The sequence below is a fragment of the Sander lucioperca genome, chromosome 21, assembly GCF_008315115.2.
Source record: "Sander lucioperca isolate FBNREF2018 chromosome 21, SLUC_FBN_1.2, whole genome shotgun sequence".
Taxonomy (NCBI): Eukaryota; Metazoa; Chordata; class Actinopteri; order Perciformes; family Percidae; genus Sander; species Sander lucioperca.
The window spans coordinates 19,602,296-19,623,097 of record NC_050193.1 but is presented as its reverse complement, the minus strand read 5'-3'; the positions used below and the strand labels follow the sequence as shown (position 1 = coordinate 19,623,097).

General features: G+C 42.2%; 1 protein-coding gene across 1 annotated transcript in view; it reads right to left on the bottom strand.

Moving 5' to 3' along the window:
- engl (endoglin, like) overlaps positions 1-17,788 on the bottom strand; it is a 29,856-nt gene extending 12,068 nt beyond the window's left edge. Inside the window, exons 1-9 of the mRNA XM_031295130.2 lie at positions 16,908-17,788; positions 13,389-13,509; positions 11,272-11,441; positions 8,070-8,207; positions 4,851-5,025; positions 2,739-2,910; positions 2,514-2,655; positions 2,142-2,334; positions 497-666 (exon numbers count right to left, since the gene is read on the bottom strand). Coding sequence (XP_031150990.1) covers positions 497-666; positions 2,142-2,334; positions 2,514-2,655; positions 2,739-2,910; positions 4,851-5,025; positions 8,070-8,207; positions 11,272-11,441; positions 13,389-13,464 — 1,236 coding nt within the window. The 5' untranslated portion in view covers positions 13,465-13,509; positions 16,908-17,788. The remainder of the gene's footprint in view (positions 1-496; positions 667-2,141; positions 2,335-2,513; positions 2,656-2,738; positions 2,911-4,850; positions 5,026-8,069; positions 8,208-11,271; positions 11,442-13,388; positions 13,510-16,907) is intronic.
- Between the last annotated feature and the right edge of the window lie 3,014 nt (positions 17,789-20,802).

The following is a 20,802-nucleotide window of genomic DNA, read 5'->3' as shown; positions in this document are numbered from 1 at the left end:
TTCCATTCAGAATCTTATTGGCATCCATTTCGGCGTCTCGCGCTCGCCATCCACTCAAAACGTAACGTTAGCCTTCTACTCTTTGGCCGGCTCGCAAGCCCAAACAAGTGTGTGCGGCGTGCCTGTTGTTCTGTTTCCGGTCTAGCTAGATCCGGTGTGGTGTTGTAGTTTTTCTAACGTTACTAGTTGTTGCAACAGCATGTGAAAAAACTACAAAGTTTGCTAGACCAAAAAGAACGTTAATCTCGTGCTAAAAATATTGACGCCGTTAAAATGGGTTTGAGTTAACGCTGTTAATAACGCGTTTAACTGACAGCACTACTGCAAACCAATCTCCCTGTAAGGGACAATAAAAAATCTTTGACTTTGACAAGCGGCTGCTAGACATTATGGTCTTGGTGAACCCACTGGATATGTTAAGTTGTGGTATCCAGCTTCTCTCTCTTTACAAACTGTTTACATCTTAACACTGCAGCTAACATTGAGGTATGAAGACCTGCAGGATGTGTTGGTCTACGCTCACGCTGAGGCGTCCGTCCTCACACTGCACCGTTAAAATCAGTCGGTCTCCCCCTGGTCTGCCTCCTCCGTTCAGCCACTGTCTCAGCCTGCGCTCCTCGGCCCACGGAGGCCTCCCGACCAGCGGATTCATCCCCACAGCCAAGTCTGTGGTAGACAGACAGAGAGGAGACACAGAGACAGCCATGCGGAGACATTAAACACTAGGGGTGAGAAAAAAAAATCGATTCATGTATCGTGATTTCTTTGTGACAATTTTTTATAATTTGTTAAATTCTTTACCCTGGAATCGATATTATTTACCAATGATTCACCTAAATATTTTGTTGATACCGTACCGCCAGTGTTGGGGAAGTTACTTTTAAAAAGTAGGGTTTGCTCATTACTTGTTAGTTCTTAAAAAAGTAATCCGTTACTTTATTTAGTTACCCCCTATGGAAAGTAACTTTTTACTTTACTCGTTACTTTTAAAAGCAGGCGTCTCTGGCAGAGACTGAAGTTAATTATACCAAAACTATCTTTGACCATAAAGCCAATCTGTGGTGTATCAGTGAAGTGTCTGAACTCCACTGCAGGCTGGATTCTCTCCTCACAGAGTTACGGCTGATTGATTATGAACGAGTCCAGCGCGCGTTGAATGCCCATCAGCAGGTCATCGGCGTTACACGGTGTTAGTGTATACTATGTAATGTCTGTATCGACTTGTACCGGTCGCGCAGCCACGATGGTCCGTGCATTGTCGTAGACACATGCAGCCTCTTTTCTGGAAATCCTTGCGTGTCCGTGCAACCGAACAAGTCCACAGCGGTCCGCTGCGTGTATGTATGAGGCCGTCTCCACCACATCCTGTGGCTGCTTCTTGCTTGCCGTGATTACTCTGCTACCAGCCTCTGTCACGGCCGTGTGGAGCTTGTGAGAAGGCAGTGTCGCTGTCAAATCTGTCCCTGGGAAAAGTAACGTTGCGCCGAATTGAAAAAGGAACTACGTTTTGTTACCAAATTTTCAGTAGTAGCGCGTTACACTACTTTTTACCCAAAAAAGTAGTTACGTTACTGTAACGCGTTACTCCCAACACTGCGTACCGCCGACGGCGACTACATTATATCCGTTTCCAGCAAAGCAGAGCAAATGCAGAAAATGCAGAAGATCCACGTTATGTTACATTATGTTCTTCTTTACAAATGAAATAAATGTCAGACTGACTGACTGACCTGTATTTCTCAGACTTTCGCGCACAGAAAATCGAGCGAAGATAATGACCACTTCTGAAGAGTCCATCATGTTGTTTTAATCCTCTGTGTCCTCCTTGGCTACTAGCAACTGAATGGAGGAGGGGTGGGGGTGGTGCACAATCACGTAAGGCTTGTATCATGTGGACGCGCCGACAGTGTTGTTGTCATTACTTAGAATTCCTCATGGGGGCAACAGAAACTAGACACTATAGCTTTAATATAAAATAGTTGCGAATTATAGCTTTAAAAGGAGCACAGAGAACATCAACGAAATAATCCTCCTATACATAAAAAAGTTAGAAAATAACTAGGGTGGATTTCAAAATAAAACTGAAACATTTATGTCACTCACACAGTGAAGGAAACAAAGAGACACACAGGGGTCCTGACCTGTCCTGCCCCCAGCCAGCTGGATCACAAAGCGATTGGCCAGGTCAGCCTCGGTGTATGAGGTCACCTTGCTGTAGCCCCTCTCATTGGCCCACACAAGAAGGTCAGATATTGTGGACAGGTCAGAGTTCAGAGTACTGGACAGGGTCAGGCCAGGCTCAGCGGGGTAAGGTGGGGATACACTGTTGGATGACTACAGAGAGAGAGAGAGAGAAGACAGATACATGGATATCATGACAAGTTTGGTTTGGATGACTTGTTGGATCCCGCGATTCTCGCGCGATATCGTGAGAATCCAGCTTCCCTGCAAGGTCAGTTGTACATATAAATCGGATGACAACTTCAGATACAAAGAAGAGATGGGGCCCTTACATGAACAGAGACATGACCCCGGACACCTGGAGCAACAATGGCCCAGTTGATCGGCACAGAGCTGCTGAGGATCAGAACAACTGTCTGCATCTTTGAAGCCACCAGGGGCACAAGAGAGATGATCACCTCCACTTGGAGAGAGCTGAGGGGCACAGAGAGACAGGATTTAACATTGCAGCCATAAATGCTCTTGCCAGGATTTTTTCCGAGGCTGCATGTTCTCACCCACAGAGCCCGGAGCCCGCTGAATGCAGCTTGAGCACATGGACTTCAGGGCTGATCCCACCCGCTGACGCGTCAGCGCAGCCCTGCACTTCCTGTGGCTGCAGCTCCGAGGTCATGTAGTTGGGAGAGAGGAACATGGACTGCAGCTGGCACACAGCAGGCAGCGTTGGATCTGTCATATATAGAGACAAAGCAACAGGCAAGAGGGAAGAAGGTTTCGCAAGATCTTTTTCCACAATCTGTCTGACCTGAACTTGCAAAGTGTCTCTGGTGCTTCCACACGAATACAAACTTTGGAAAAAACCATCCATGCTGTTTAGAGTGAGATACGGTTTCTGAATGTGTCCTGCCTTCAGTCTCTGGGTGAGCTGGTCAAAATCTGCACGGCTTTCTACGTCACTAGCCGAGACGAGGGGGCTAGGGGGCTAACCGTTAGCATGCTAGGTCGTTCTCAATGGCAAAACACTGCTACAACACACACTAGTTCACCCTAATCTACAAAAGAACTACTTCCATGTCCCTAATCTGCAGGTATTCCACACAAAGTTGGAAGTGCGCCCTCGTTTAGAAGAAGTTTCCCGGCTAATCGCGATTAATCGCTGAATTTCTATAGTTAATTGCATGTTTTATCACATGATTAAAATTCTATTATTTTGCATTTCAGAACTGTTTTTAGGTACATATTAACAATGGAAAGCAATTCTTACCAGTGTATCTTGATTGGGAATCAAATGAATGCAAAGAAAGTGACTTTATGAACTTGACTTTAAGATTTGTATTTGTTTATTATTTATTTACTGTAAACAAAAGAGAAATGTGTGAATCTGTCATTATTGCACAACTCAGAACATGCCAACCGTAGTACGTCTTTAAGACCCGCGACTTACGATGCTGACCTGAGCCTGCTAGCATCAACCTGAGTCACGTTAACTGTACTCGTAGGTGGTAGCTCAAGCTTGACGTGCTTCGGTGATATTTTAATTCGGCTTTACACAACGTGCATATGGCTTTCAACTTGTCTACGAGCTGTACGGTTTTGGAAAATAAAAAGCTCCATTCAGAGTTGTGTTGCTGCTGTCTTTCTCCATCATGCTGCAGCCTGCAGCAGCAGGATGTGTTAGGAGGAAGTATGGCAGCTTGATTAGAGATGGTCCGATACCATTTTTTGCTTCCCGATACCGATTCTGATACCTGAACTTGCGTATCGGCCGATACCAGTGTGTCATATATTTTATCATGTTTTAACAATTGTATACTACTATCCCTGTATGATGATATGATGTATAACAGCTGTATACTACTATCTCTGTATAGATGATATGATGTATAACAGCTGTATACTACTATCTCTGTATAGATGATATGATGTATAACAGCTGTATACTACTATCCCTGTATGATGATATGATGTATAACAGCTGTATACTACTATCTCTGTATAGATGATATGATGTATAACAGCTGTATACTACTATCTCTGTATGATGATATGATGTATAACAGCTGTATACTACTATCTCTGTATAGATGATATGATGTATAACAGCTGTATACTACTATCTCTGTATAGATGATATGATGTATAACAGCTGTATACTACTATCTCTGTATAGATGATATGATGTATAACAGCTGTATACTACTATCTCTGTATGATGATATGATGTATAACAGCTGTATACTACTATCTCTGTATAGATGATATGATGTATAACAGCTGTATACTACTACTATCGCTTGTTATATTCTGCAGTTTGACAGTCAGTTATAACGGAAAAAGAACATAAATAAACTACTTTAACGTAGATTTTCTTTAGGGCTTTATTACGTGGTATCAGATCGGTGCATTAACTCCAGTACTTCCTGATACAGATACCAGTGTTTTAGGCAGTATCGGAGGCGATACCGATACTCTCTAAGCTTGATGATAAGTAAAGGTGCAGCAAAGGGTCAAAAGAGTAGCCTAGCTAGATTCTAGTGATGCGACATGTGATTAATGCGATTAATACGATTTAAAAAAATTAACGCGTTATGCTCGGCCCTTAATCGCATCGCGATTAACGCGTTAATGCTGACAGCCCTAGTATGATATTTGGTTTCTTGGCGGCTCACCCTCTCCCAGTGAGACGTAGACTCGGTTGCCGTGTGTCATGTATGTCAGAGAGGACAGGTTGCTGTGGTGTCTCAGAGCCCAGCGGTGCAGCGCACGTGGACCAAAAGGCAGCGAATGCACAGTCTGGACATTCAGACGCAGGGTGTGGGACTGCACGTTGGAGTTTGAGGATACCTAGCAGATAAATACAAAAATCTGTGAAAAATACTTTCTTTTATTACTGTATATTAATAGCCTTGGATTGTTTTTCCTTTTCTCTCTTTCTCCACAAAATAAAGTGTGAAGAAAGGAAATCCTGGGCGCCCAGATAGCTCAGTTGGTAGAGCGGGCGCCCATATATAGAGGTGTACTCCTCGAAGAAGCAGCCGCAGGTTTGACTCCGACCTGCGGCCCTTTGCTGCACGTCATTCCCCCCTCTCTCTTTTCATGTTTTCAGCTGTACTGTCAAATAAAGGCCTAAAAATGCCACAAAAAAAAATAATCTTTAAAAAAAGAAAAAGAAAGAAAGTCCCAGATAACCCTCAGGGGGCTTGGCATGTTGGGTTCCCTACAAAGTTTCAACAATATATAACATGAAGAGAAAAATACAAAACCAAAAAGGGACAGAAGAAAGAGACATTGAAATGAGAGAACATTATTTTCTCATTTCATTGTTCCTTTCTTCGGTCCCTTTTTCATACAATATATGGTTTCTTTATCAGTCTTTTCTTGGCTTCTAACCTCACCTCACAATGTTTTATCTCGTATCGAGCCTTAATCTCTCAGTACATTCATGTGGATTTTTAATTTAGTATCTTTTCTTTCATTGTCCATGCTATTCATGTGGATTTGTTATTTTATCATCCTGTTTATAATGTATGTGTATGTTGTGTGCGATGTCTTAAGCTACTGGGACCTTGAATTTCCCCTTGGGGATCAATAAAGTATCTATCTGTCTGTCTGTCTGTCTACCTACCTACCTGTCTGTCTGTCTGTCTGTCTGTCTGTCTGTCTGCCTACCTATCTACCTACTTATCTATCTATCTATCTATCTATCTATCTATCTATCTATCTATCTATCTATCTATCGATCAATCTATCTATCTATCTATCTCTCTATCTATCTCTCTCTATATCTACCTATCTATCTATCTATCTATCTATCTATCTATCTATCTATATATCTATCTCTCTCTATATCTATCTATCTATCTATCTATCTATCTATCTATCTATTTATCTATCTATCTATCTATCTATCTATCTATCTATATATCTAATGCTTTTTTAAATATTTTTAATATTGTGTGAATAAACTGTGTGGTATTTCCAGCTCAAGCAGCCACAAGTCAAAGGTCTTTATTGTAAGTGTCATAACAAAAGTGATTATTTCTGTTCTGGGAAATGTTCCAGTCCCCTCTGGCAGAGATTTAATTTAAACTCAGCATGCACACATTTTTCTCCCATCATAATTATTACAGCTACTAAGGGGCGCAGCCACTATAAATGTAAATGTAGGTCGTAATTGCTGCTTGAACAAACAACTCGAGGAATAACAGTCTCAGAAGAATGAGAGCATTGATCTCACTCATAACTCATCTTATTTGTTTTTGGACATTAAGGAATATCGGTGTACATTTTAATTTGCATCACACTTTGAAATGAGAGAATTGTTTTTTTTTCTTCTGTCCCTTTTTCATATAATATATATAATTTTCTCTTAATATTATATATTGTTGAATAGTTGAAGGGAACCCAACATTAAAGTGAAGGTTCGGAGTAATTTCACCCTAGGCTGCTCTGCACCTTGACCTCGAGCTAAACAACCTCCCATTAGCTTTTTTCCCTTGTTATAACGTTGGTGGAGTTAGCGTTATCAGCTGGTTAGCTTAGTGCAGGCGCTAATGGATCCACGTTTGTATCGTTAATTACCCCACTAATAATGCCCGGAATGATACCAAACTTCTACAGTAGTAGAATAGTTTCTGTACTTATAAAATGAGGCATTATAAAGTTTGTAACTACACCAGAAGTATATTTAAATAACCGTTGCCTGATGGATACTCCTCTCGGCTGCTACCGCGCTATCGGCGCTATCGGTGCTATCGTGCAGTACTTACATACTACTACTACATACTTCTGGTGTAGTTACAAACTTTCTAATGCCTCGTTTTATAAGTACAGAAACTATTTGTACTACTGTAGAAGTTTGGTATCATTCCGGGCATTATTAGTGGGGTAATTAACGAGATACAAACGTGGATCCATTAGCGCCTGCACTAAGCTAACCAGCTGATAACGCTAACTCGACCAACGTTATAACAAGGGAAAAAAGCTAATGGGAGGGTTGTTTGGCTCGAGGTCAAGGTGCAGAGCAGCCTAGGGTGAAATTACTCCCAACCATCACTTTAAGCCCCCTGAGGGTTTTCTGAGTTTTCTTTGCATGTCCTTTTTTATTTAATTTCTCTTAAATGTGTCATTGTGTTGTTGTTTTTTTTTAACATGTGCTTAATAAACCAAATCAAAGATAAGAGCAAAGATATGGAGCCCGTAAAGGGACATGGGGATTTTTTCCCCCCTCATGCAACTTTCTCATGGGTGTGTGATACTTTTGCTTGCTCATGCGAAACCAATCTGAATACCAGTCAGAATGGCTGCCGAAAACGCAATGAAATGTACCTGATATAGTGCCATCAACAAACTTAAAGATGATATGGTAACTGTTAACCGATTTCATGCTGTGAATGTGAAATATTAACTTTAGCTGCAAAACATTAGCAGTATTTCATTAGCGTAATTTTGCTAGCCTTACAGTAGACACGAGATACTTCTGTGTGCTTAAGAGAAAAGTCTCTCACGAGCACCAGAAAGTTTCTTGAAAGTTTCTTGTGAGCACACACCAGAAAGTATCTTGTCCAGAAAGTATTTTGCGCACACCAGAAAGTATCTTAAAGGTTTCTTGTGTACACCGGAAAGTATATTGTCCAGAAATTATCCTGCGCACACAATAAAGTATCTTGAAAGTATATTGTGCGCACCAGAAAGTATCTTGTCCAGAAAGTATATTGTGCGCACCAGAAAGTATCTTGAAAGCACAAGAAAAAAATAAATAATTTTCCCATGTCCCTTTAGGGGCTCGGTGCAAAAACGAAGGTGACTGTGCACTCAATCAAACAAGAATTGGTGGTGACATAAAGGAGGTGATATCACACAGAAGTGATGGGCAGATTGTGACTGACCTGCACCAGCACGGGGAGGTTAGGGGGCAGTCTCTCCGCCTGCAGCCACCAGATGACGGGGAGCCTGGAGCTGAGCAGGAGGTGGAGGGCTCTGAAAGGGGAGGGGTGCAGAAACAAAGGCTTCAGCAACACCGTCACCTGCAGACAGAAGAGGACAGGAGGGGTGATGTAGTGAAGTTATAAAGCCAGTCATCACACATGTTCAGTGTGTGTAACAGAAGGATTAGATAAATGAGGGCCTGAAACTGACAACATGTAGTAAAAGGTTATAAAACAAGCCAAATGTGGCCGGGTTGGCTCAGTGGGTAGAGCAGGCGCACATCTACTGAGAGGTTTATGCCTGGACACAGAGGTCCAGGGTTCGAATCAGACCTGTGACAATTTCCTGCATGTCTTCCCCCTCTCTCTCTCCCCCTTTCTCACCTAGCTGTCCTGCCCAAAAAAAATAATCTTAAAACAAGCCAAATTACATTTAAAAGTACCGTCTGCGGTGGAAACGTACGAGTGTTTAGATAAACTAGTGCAGTGTCTGTTCAGAATGGGTCGATTGTTTGGTTTATTAGTATTTTTCCCCCACAACTTTATCTCAATATACGGCTTCAGCTCATCTAGAGATTCGGCATGTCCCCTCATTTTCGTCTAGCTGTCACACATCGAGGTAGCGATGTGGCCCGGGCGGAGGATCATGAAGTTACAACCCGTTCTCACTCCGAACTCGTAGAATAAGGACGTTTGGACAGTGGCTGTCAGCGTCTGATGCGACGAAAAAGGCGTCTTTCAGCGTGTTTGTGTAACGCACCGGGGAGAGCAGCAGTTAGAGAGGATTTAGAGAGTAGTATGTAAGGAGGTTGGTTGGGGGGGTGGATGGGTCAAACACAGGACTTTCACCAGGAGAGAGGGGTTCACGTCCTGCTGGTCACGCTTGATATAGTCGCTTTTTTCTTTCCTCCCGCGTGTCACAGAACCGTACGCCCACCCACGACCTTTTCCTAAACATAACTGCGTCAAAAGGGACCAAGCACGTTTACTTATAGCGCTAAAGGGACGGCAATAGTCCCGACCAAGCACGTTTACTTATAACGCTAAAGGGACGGCAATAGTCCCGACCAAGCGTGTTTACTTATAGCGCTAAAGGGACGGCAATAGTCCCGACCAAGCGTGTTTACTTATAGCGCTAAAGGGACGACAATAGTCCCGACCAAGCGCGTTTACTTATAGCGCTAAAGGGACGGCAATAGTCCCGACCAAGCGCGTTTACTTATAGCGCTAAAGGGACGGCAATAGTCCCGACCAAGCGTGTTTACTTATAGCGCTAAAGGGACGGCAATAGTCCCGACCAAGCGTGTTTACTTATAGCGCTAAAGGGACGGCAATAGTCCCGACCAAGCGTGTTTACTTATAGCGCTAAAGGGACGGCAATAGTCCCGACCAAGCGCGTTTACTTATAGCGCTAAAGGGACGACAATAGTCCCGACCAAGCACGTTTACTTATAGCGCTAAAGGAGACTTTTAGCGTCAATAAGAACGTCAAAGGCACCATATTTAATGAGATGGGTGTGAGAACATGTTGGAAGTTACTATAGTGTGCAGAATGGGCAGAGAAATGTGCACAATCGTCTGCAACAAAACAACGTGCTGGAGAGCCCAAAAGTGTTTATGTACGATTTTCATCGTGTAGGGTAGACAGCAATCAGTTTTTGGAGGATGATCACTTTTTGGCACACCGAAGACATGCTTGGGCAACCGTTCTCATTCTCGGGAAGTCAAATACTGATGCTTGGTCAGTGGCTCCCAGCATCAGATACCGGGTGGTGGATGAGGCAGACAACATGGGACTTTCGCCCAGGAGACCGGGGTTCGTAACAGAGCTGGTTAACCGCAATCAATGAGCTGCTGTCTAGAGATGTAGTGGTCTCGCATTGCTAGACCTTCCTCCACAGAGCTGCAGAGGACGGTCTGTCTAGTCCACACAGCATTCTGAGATGGGAGAAAAAAGTGCTCTGGTTTATTGGCATTTCTTTAAACCAATCACAATTGTCTTGAGGCGGGGCTAAGCTCCGGACGGAGCCACGGTGCCTCTGCTAAATAGTCTCAGGAAGGAACTTGTTTTGGTGGAACATGTGGACGTTCAAAAGTAGTTTTAGTCGTGCAGCAGAAAACTCAGATTGGACAGATAGTCTAGCTAGCTGTCTGGATTTACCCTGCAGAGATCTGAGGAGTAGTTAACCATAGTCCTCACAAATCCACCGGAGGTTAGAACGCCAACACAGAGAGAGAGGAAGGGGACGGACATCCGGCCGAAAAGATTGACACCCGGTGGATTTTCCGGTGGCAACAGAGCAATCTCGGAAGTTGAACGTCGTGGATATAGACTAAGGGATGTAGTAACGTCCCACCACGCTGCTGTACTGCACATACGGGAGACACATACACGCCCACACAGAGATTCCTGGATTTATAGTTAGAGCCCTTACATATGGGTTATCTATGGTTCTACAGTACTGAAAAGCCTCTTTCCGACCAAGTAGTTACAGGAACGTGGTTATAGGAAAAGTCCACTTCTAAACAGTTCTACTAACTACTCTCCCCCAAAACCAGTTTTTCCATTAGCATTCACACTGGCCAAGTGGCCATAGAAACTGGTAGGAGGGGTAAGGGAGTGATGCAAGCACGGCAACGGTCTTTATAGGTCTTTATAGCATCTTTATAGCATCTTTATAGTATCCTCATAGCGGCGTTTAAAGACTAGGCTGGAGTACTTAACAGAGAAACACAGAAGACGAAGGCTCCAGCGTAATATGATCCTAGTTAATATGATGGAAAGAGATAGAAGAGCAGAGCGCAACAGGCAAACCAAACGACGGGTACGTTGAACTAGCATTAACAATCAGCTGATTGAATGCGTGATGTTTGTCTTATGAGTTTTGAGCATATGTAGGTGAATTGCAACAGACAGTGAAGAATATGTACTGTTTGTGTTTCAGACATTGCGAGGTCACTAAGGGTTCCTATGTGGAAAAGGGAAAAGACCCTGCCCTGAAGTAGGAGCTGAAAGAGGTACAGAGACTGTGGTCAGAGGACCTTAATAATCCCCAAATTAGTCCAGTCCGAACAGGAGAAAAAAAGGGTTCTAGGAACTGCAAAAATCCCTCCAGTCGGAAAGGGACTGAAGTGTTGAACGTAGTTTGGGTTAGGTCATTACCTTGTTTTCGGGGCTGTTTGTTACTCTCCTCACTGCAATGACGTGAGTTTCCTTGTTTCCTCGTTCTCTGGCAGCGCAGCCTGGACCGGCCTCGAACCTCTCCAGCAGACCATGAACAGGGTGTAGCGCCCCCACTGGTGCCACGGAGCATCGCACCGCCACACCTTGAGCTGAGGAGGAACAGCAGATGCGTGACCATGCAGGCTGTTCTCATGAACCGTTCGCACATTGATGTCACTATGAAAAGTAAAGCCCTGTAATTCGTATGTATTCCATGTATTTACTGCTGAATCGACTGCTGCAGGTCGGTATAGATGTTTGAGTCATAAAGCGGAGTTTGCAGCCCGAAGTTAAAAAATAAAAGACCCAGGAGACACGTGTTTGTTCCTCGCGAGAGTTTTAATCCAAACCATAATCTTTTTTCTAACCTTAACTAGTCGTTTTGATGCCTAAACATAACCGTTGTCGCCGCATGGCGCAATACTCTTTAGCCAGCGTCACATGACCAGCCGGAAGTTGCCTTTTTGTCATGAGAATGCATTGGAATATGAAGTGTGATGCAAATTAAAATGTACACCGATATTCCTTAATGATCAAAAACAAATAAGATGGGTTATGAGTGAGATCAATGCGCTCATTCTTCCTAGACTGTTATTCCTCGGGTCCCATTTTAACGATCTGAGGTCACGACGTGAAGCGCAGGTGTGTTTAGGGCGTGTCCAAATCCACTTTTGCTAGTTTGACGGAGGAAAAAAGGGTCCGTGCGCCGGGTGCATGGTCCTAAAGGGTTGTACTTAGTGTCTTCATTAATCAGAGGTGTGTTTTGGGCGTAACATGCAATCAACCAATCAGAGATCATCTCCCATTCCCTTTAAAAGCCAGGCACGTTTGGACCTTGGAGCATTGCTGTTATGATGGAGGATTTGCACCGTAATATTTTTATTTGTAATCTTCTGCATGTGTGTGTGCTGCTGTGCGTCCCTGTGTGTGTAACAAGCATAGTGTGTGCGCGCTGTGCACGAGCCTAGGAGCATTTTACTAATGCTCTGTTAAAATAACAATGAAATGCTGCGTTATTGACTTTAGACCAGGTTTTTGTTGGTCAATGGTGCGATCACTTCCCGCTGCCTCAAGATAGCAATACTCCCAGAATGCACCTGAACACACCTCCCTGTAAAACCAGCGCGCCCATGGACCACAGATGGGTGCAGGTGCATTTCCTATTTAAACGGCGTGGGCGCTGGACGGGAAACTGACAACTGCGTCGGTCTTAAACTAGCAAAGACACTTGTGTCTGGCTTTGCGCTGCGCTGCACTGTGCCAGTACAAGATAGAGCTCCTCGAGTTGTTTGTTCAAGCAGCAATTACGACCTAGATTTACGTTCATAGCGGCTGTGCCCCTTAGTGGCTGTAATTGTGTGATGTAAATCTCTGCCAGAGGGGACTGGAACATTTCCCAGAACAAACTGTGGAAATAATCACTTTCGTTATGACACTTACAATGAAGACCTTTGACTGGCTGCTTGAGCAGAGGAAATACCACACAGTTTATTCACACAATATTAAAAAGATGAAAAAAGCATCAAGGCTTGATACAAGATAAAACATTGTGAGGTGAGGTTAGAAGCCAAGAAAAAGACTGATAAAGAAACCATATATTGTATGAAAAAGGGACAGAAGAAAGGAACAATGTTTCTCTCATTTCAATGGACTTTCTTTCTTCACACTTTATTTTGTGGAGAAAGAGAGAAAAGGAAAAATAATCCAAAATTTTTATTTTTTTATTTTTCACAGATTTTTGTATATATCTGCTAAGTATCCTCAAACTCCAGCGTGCAGTCCCACACCCTGCGTCTGAAAGAAACCACCCTCTCTTAGTAACATTAGTTTCACTGAGCATCAGAGAAAATTAGACAAAAAAGAACATTAAATTAGGGTGTAAGTGTACAAAATGGGATGAATTACAATAAGAACTTTAAAATCTTAAAGTTGTTGTTGATTAGTGTCCTTTTCAAATGTTTTTTTAAAAGATGATAATGATAAAATTCTCTTTTAATGTCTTCGCAGTTACCATTTTCCCTTGGTCTAAAGATAAATGGCTGCAATGTTGTTCTTACCTGCCGTTCCCTTCCAGAGCAGAAGGAGACAGAAAACAGTCCATCCAACCCCTGGCAGCGAAGACATCATGAACATTTCACAACTACGCTGACTTAACGGGATGTCCCATCTTGCAACATCCTAGTGAACAGAAACAGGCAATAAGACGCACATTATGTAATACATTTGATAGTTTTTGGGGTTTCTACTGTTGTAAACTGACCTAGTCACTGATATAACTGAGTTAGAGCTGCAAAGATTAAAACTAGACAATCTGATGGTACGTGTCAACTGGCACGCTTCCTATTCGTTGTCTATGTGAGCAGCCGGGCAATGCATTCTGGGAGCATTGCACTAGTCTCGCATCGCCAGATCTTCTTCCACAGCGCTGCGAAGGAGGGTTTGGCTAGTCCACACAGCATTCTGGGATGGGAGTACAACGTGCTCTGGTTTATTGCCATTTCTTTAAACCAATCACAATCATCGTGGGCGGGGCTAAGCTCCGGACGGAGCCACGGTGCCTCTGCTAAATAGTCTCAGGAAGGAACTTGTTTTGGTGGAACATGTGAACGTTCAAAAGTAGTTTTAGTCGTGCAACAGAAAACTCAGATTGGACAGATAGTCTAGCTAGCTGTCTGGATTTACCCTGCAGAGATCTGAGGAGCAGTTAACCATAGTCCTCACAAATCCACCAGAGGTTAGAATTACAAAACAAAGACAGAGGAAGAGGACATCTGGCCGAAAATTAGGGACATCGGGCGGAATTTCAGGCAGCACCTGAACAATCCTAGAAATGAAACGTCGTTAATATAGACTAGCGTTGCGGTCGTTTTTGAGAAGCAAGGCGTCGAGTTGCCCGCTCCTCATTTGCATAAAGTTGAATCCAGGCTGCTTTATGCAAATTACGGGCGTCCAGCTCGACTTGCCTCTTCTCAAAAACTCAGGAAAATCTTTCAGAGTGACCGTTGAAGACAGATTCAGCAGCTACAGCTTATTTCGCATAAAATGTTTACAAGAAAACATTTCTGCGAACGAGCCGCGAACGGCTTTCCAAACGAGCCGCCATGTTTTCATCTTTGTTTCTCTTTGATTTGGCAGAAATAAGCTTCCATACACATATAAATGTGCATGCACTTTGTTATGTTTTTACATATTTCTTTTTCAAAATGCATTCATGAATATCGGAGTAGGCTATAAATATCAAAAAGAATAAATGTACAGTATAAAAGAAAAATAAACAATTAAAAATAAATTAAAAGAGCAATATTTTAAATCAGAGATCTGCAAAGATTATTTCATGGGTAGGTTCCTAAATAATAATATATATTATATTCAAACAGCAGGAAAATCAACGTAGGACTACATTATATAACTGAATAATTCCACATTAAGTGTCGATCAAACCAACTCAGTCAAATCTCACAACTCACAAAAGAAAAGTAAGAAACGATTCTGTGTCGATTCAGATTTCTGACTTTATTACTGTGATATAGGCTATGTATTTTTCCCAGAAGGACTTCAAAGTTTTCTTGTGCCAGCTTCTATTTGTTGTGTCTTAAAGCAGCCATATTCTGCTCATTTCCAGGTTCATAATTGTATTTTAAGGTTGTACCAGAATAGTTTTACATGGTTTAATTTTCAAAAAACACCATATTGTTGTTGTACTGCACCGCTCTCTCTCACTGCTGCAGATCCTCTTTTCAGCTGGTCTCTGTTTTAGCTACAGAGTGAGACCTCTTTTCTTCTTCTTCTTCTGTACTATCTTTGATTACACTGCACATGCCCAGTAGCTCAGATGTAGCTCATGTCAGCTAGCTAGCTCCATAGACAGTAAAAGAAAGGCTGTTTCTACAACTTGGGTCAGTTACAAGGCAGGATTAGCTGGGAGACTTCTAAATGAGGGCGCACATGGAAGTAGTTCTTTTGTAGATTATGGTGAACTTGTGTGTGTTGTAGCAGTGCTTTGCTACTGAGAACGAGGTAGCATGCTAGTGTTAGCATGCTAGCGTTAGCATGCTAACGCTACGAGCTAATGGTTGCGGTTAGCCTGCTCGTTTCAGCTTGTGACGTCACAAGCCGTGCCGATTTTGACCAGCTCACCCAGAGACTGAAGGCAGGACACGTTCAGAAACCGTATCTCACTCTAAACACCATGGATGGATTTTTTTCAAAGTCTGTATGTGTGTGGAAGCACCAGAGACACAAAATAACTCCCCAAATCCCAGAAAAAGTGATTTTTTCATAATATGGGCACTTTAAGGCGCTGACGCACCGAGCCGATAATCGGCCGTCGGACAGCCAGCGAGGTCGGTGACTCGAGTCTGTTCGGTGTGTTCTGAGGAACGTTTTGGACCTCGGGGAGACTGATCAGTCCGACTGACTTTTCTCCTGATGGTCGGCCGTCTGGTTGGTGTGTCAGAGCCTTAAAGTTCATCTCTGAGTTCTTAAAACGTTTTTTTTCTTCCCATCAGCAATTTGCATGACTTAAAAACATGAGGAGGAAAGTTGAATGCATGAATGAATGAATGAATGAGGACATTTTATTTCAGACATATCAAAATAAAATAAAACACAAAAAAATGATCAATTAGTTCACAAATAAGCCAAATTAAAAAAACACGTTAACCAGCATAGACAAGCCTGAAAAGGAGTAGGAAGAAGTATACACTATTATATAATCCTAATTATATATAATAATTAATGTTTAGCAATTAACTTTCCTTCCGGACCCTTTGTACTGTCGTACGCTCCCATCTAACTATATACAATTTGTATATATTGTATATTATATGTACAATCCATATACATATACATATATATGTGTGTGTATATATATATATAAACATATATACTGTACATATATACACACACATAAATAACTATATATACTGTACATATACATGTGTGTGTGTATATATATAAAAACATATATACTGTACATATATACACACACATATATATCTATATATACATATACATATAACTATATGTATTCATATATAGTTATTTATGTGTGTATGTGTATATACAGTACACATACACACAGTATATGCACACGTTACTGTACGTATACAACTTTATATATACATATACATACATACATACATACAGATACATTCACACACACGTGTATATATATATATATATATATATATATATATATTTAGAGCCTTATATATATATACACACACACACATAAACTGTACACATACATACATACATAACACTTCACACAAATGTTTGCATACACATATCGCATATATGCACTTTATACTGTAACATACGTACCTATACATGTACACATTACAAACACGTGTATACTACACATACACGTATACACACCCACATAAGTACATACTCACACAAACATAACATACCCTACTGTATAATACACCTAATAGGCCTATATTTGACCACATTTCTAAATCGTATAATACAAGTAAGTTATTTATATTTATCTTTTATATTGTATATACACTAACACATAGCCTACATAACCTTTATTATGAGAACCGTACAGAACAGAAAGTTGGACTCACCTGCGGCACTGCGCGGAGGGACGGCGGACTGCTGATCCAGCTGTTGCTCTCCCGGGCTTCCCTGTGAGGGGGCCGGGCTGCACTCACAGCTCAACACACGCCCCCCTCATTTCCTCAACACACAACCACGCAGTCACACACCCACCCTACCCATACTTCGTGTGAACCACGCAACAAAATACTCGCGCGTCGCGTCAGACGTCTTTCTCCAGCGGAGGTGCGACTTGTGGGAAATATTTCTCAGTGGAAGTTCATTTTAACACACCGAGTGGGACTGAAAGGGGTAGTTGTAGGCCTAAAGACACAATTAAACAGGGGCAAATGGGAGGGACTGCGGGATGGTGTGACAGTGTGGAGAGAGAGATGGCGAGATGGAGAGGAATAAAAGGCTGTGGGAACGTAGCTGGCAACAGGAAGGGAGGGATGGAGGGAAGGTGGGAGAGAAGGAGGGGACATAGGAGGGAAGGAGGAGGGATGGAGTATGGTCAGAAGTTTGACTGGCAGGTGAAATGTTTTAGGAGGGAAGTGCAACACACTTTCTGAGACATTAAGGACATATTTTCCATATTTCTGAGTTTAGATTATGCTTTTTTCTTTCTTTTCAAGCAACGTCATCACTGCACATTCTGCACTCAATCCATTCCTTCTTATGCAAAACAGCTATTTTGTATATATTTGTTTCTGAATGTATTGTTTATTTCATATTAATGTTTAATATGTTAGTTTGTTTATGTATGCACCAACCACCAAGGCAAATTCCACATAAGTGCAACTTCTTGTGGCAATGGCAATAAACCTTTTTCTGATTCTGATTCTGGTGATCTTACATGTCTATGAGAAATAAAAGCAAAAACACACTGCAGCCATGCCTCCATTTTTTGACTGACAGGTGAAATGTTTTGGGATGGAAGTAAACAAGGGAACACACTCTCTGAGACATGCCATGGATCATATTTTCCATATTTCTTGAGTTTAGATGTTGCATTTTTCTCTACTTTCAATGTTTGTATGAGAAATAAATAAGTGCACTGCAGCCATGCCTCCATTTGTTGCAGCCAGATTATTCACATTTATTAATAGGACAATTGTCCAGTTTACGTATTTACCTTCACAAAAGTGCTCGTTTTGCCACTGACAGGCTCAGATTAATATTCTAAGTGTCTGACAACATTATGGAAAGGATTTCTACAGAGATAGACCTTTTTAAAACCTCTTTGAGACCTTTCTGTTTAACCAGAAACAGCTCTGAAGTCGCCAGCGTTAAACCCACCAGAGTCCATTTAAAAAAGCAATACTTTTAGCATGTATAGAACCAACATATTTTCACATGTAAATCGGTAAACTATGTGTTTATTTCAAACAAAACTAGAGTTGGAATGGTTGGAAAAGTGGAAAGATGACCCAAAACAGCTTTTCATAGTTTTAATTTGTTTCTGTCAACTTTGAATGAAGTGTATTTTACGATGCAAAAATTACTGTTTATTTACATGGAGTCTGGTGGGTTTAGCGGACGCAATTTCGCAGATGTTTTTTATGTTTAAAAAAAAAAGGATCTTACTCTTTAACAGAAAGGTCGACCTCCTTAGAAATCCTTTCCATAATGTTGTCAGACACTTAGAATATTAATCTGATCCTGTCAGCAGCAACAACAGAACTTTTGTGAAGGTAAATACAAGCTGGACAATTGCCCTGTTTACTTACACTGTAGCTTGTTTCGCCGCTGCCGACTGCAGCAATCTTGCTTAAAGGTGCCGTAGGTAGGATTGTGAAGATCCAGGACTTAGCCAAAAAATTTGAACATCACCAACTTCTCAGTCCCTCCCGCTTTCTGCTAAAGCCCAAAACGGTCTCCTAAGCCCCTCCCCCCACAAGGGAGAATGAATGTGTGTGCATGAGCAGTGATTGACACACAGTTAGACACCCCCCCTGGCCCTGATTGGTGCATCTGAACAGTTAGACCCCCCCCCCCCCGGCCCTGATTGGTGCATCTGAACAGTTAGACACCCCCCTGGCCCTGATTGGTCCATCTGAACAGTTAGACACCCCCCCTGGCCCTGATTGGTGCATCTGAACAGGGAGCTGTGGATTTTTGTAAATCTCTCTCCAGGCTGTAGGTGGAGCCAGAGGAGCTGGATTTATTTTAATGACCTGCTTCCTGTAGTTCTACTGGAACATAGGGTCAGTTTCAGCAGATATGACAGAAAGTTAGTTTTAGAAGTCTCACTTACTGCACCTTTAATACTGGACCAATTTCAAAGATTGTTGTTCCCATCAGTCACTTAGACACAAAAACATAGAAACATAGGGTCCAGGTTGAAGAAAACGGTAGTTATCCTTTGAGCCGCCAACACATGATCGGCGGTAAAACAGCTCTGCACTGGCCGTTGCATGATTTCCTATGGGGAGAGCTGTGCTGCCCAACTAGGTGGAGCTACCCATAGACAGTATATAAGAATGGACCACCAGATCCCGTGTCTCTGGACGGAGACCAGTGAAGGATATTAGAAGCACTTTTCCGGTGATGGCTGAGCGTTACTGAGCAGCCTCCAACTGAGCTTGAAGACGTAGATGTGACGTGAGCAACCTGTCTGAAAGTTGGAAGTCTTCTGGTAGCTGTGCCAAGAGAAATCTCAATCATTCCCAATCTAGCAGAGACGGAGAGCGTAGGTATATGTAAGGAGATAACATAGACACAGGCTAATTATTGATCACTAAAATGATAGTTAACATTAGTAATTAAACTTAAACAGCTAATGGAAGTCCAAACTGCCTGAGAGCTTCTCCTGTACTATACGGTAATTCCTCTACTATGAGACAGTAAGTCTCGTGGTTATGACCCAATCGTTAGCCTATTTTTATAAAAACGTCTGCTACAGAGCCATAACGTGAGCTACAAGGTAATGGAGCCTTTTATACATTGCGTGTTTCTTTAGAAATAAACAATGGACAAATAGAGTCTTTAAACTCTTCAGATGTAAAGTTATTCTCTGTCAAAGTGACGTCAAAATGAATGGCAGTCAATGGGATGCTAACGGGAGGTGATGGCTTGTTAGCATCAAAATGGCGCCATAGGAGGTTCGTGGTCCGAGGAGAAGCTTACCCCCTTGGTGCTACCCTTGGCGTAGGATTTGCCCCCGAGCGCAGCGCTCAAAGTTCAAATTATTTCAACTTTGACCTCATTGCCACTGACCTTTCAAGGCACAACAAATTCAAGAATACCCTCCCTGCTCTGCGCCCTACCCCGCATTATATATGTTGTATTTTTGCCAATTCATCACTAGAAAAGCAGCTGTAGCAAGCATCTCACTATCACTAACGTTATCCACATTCATATTTAGATGCAACAAATGATATATCCAGCTACAAAAAAGCCTTAAAGTCAGAAGTTAGAATGGAAGTACAAAGAGTCATTGTTATGGCGATGTTACACCCTTTCGTCGTATTGGTGTAAACTGGCAGGTTTACGAACATAGCAGACCAAAGCGTTGCAAGTAGTTGCAAGTTTCAACTCGTCGTGTCGTGGATCGTTGGTCTGAACTGGGCTCAACATATCTTCACAGCAAGCAGAGAAACAGTCCGCTAAATTCTGCAGGTTTTCATTCTGGATCACTGCTGAAAACTGTAAAAAAAAATATCCGCAGATCCCGGATGGGCCTGTTAATCTGCGCCTATAAACTGGTTTTAGGACAAATGTTAATCAACGGACATGAAGGACATTTTGGATTTAGCATAAACATTGTTATTCAGGTCTCTGGGTGTCACGATTCTCCAAATCCACGATTTGATTTGACTTCTGATTTCAAGGCCATGATTCAATTCCACTTTGGACATTTTAATAAAAAAAAAATTCTGTGTGAGTTTCTCAGTTTGCAATTGAATGCACCATGAGTTTAAC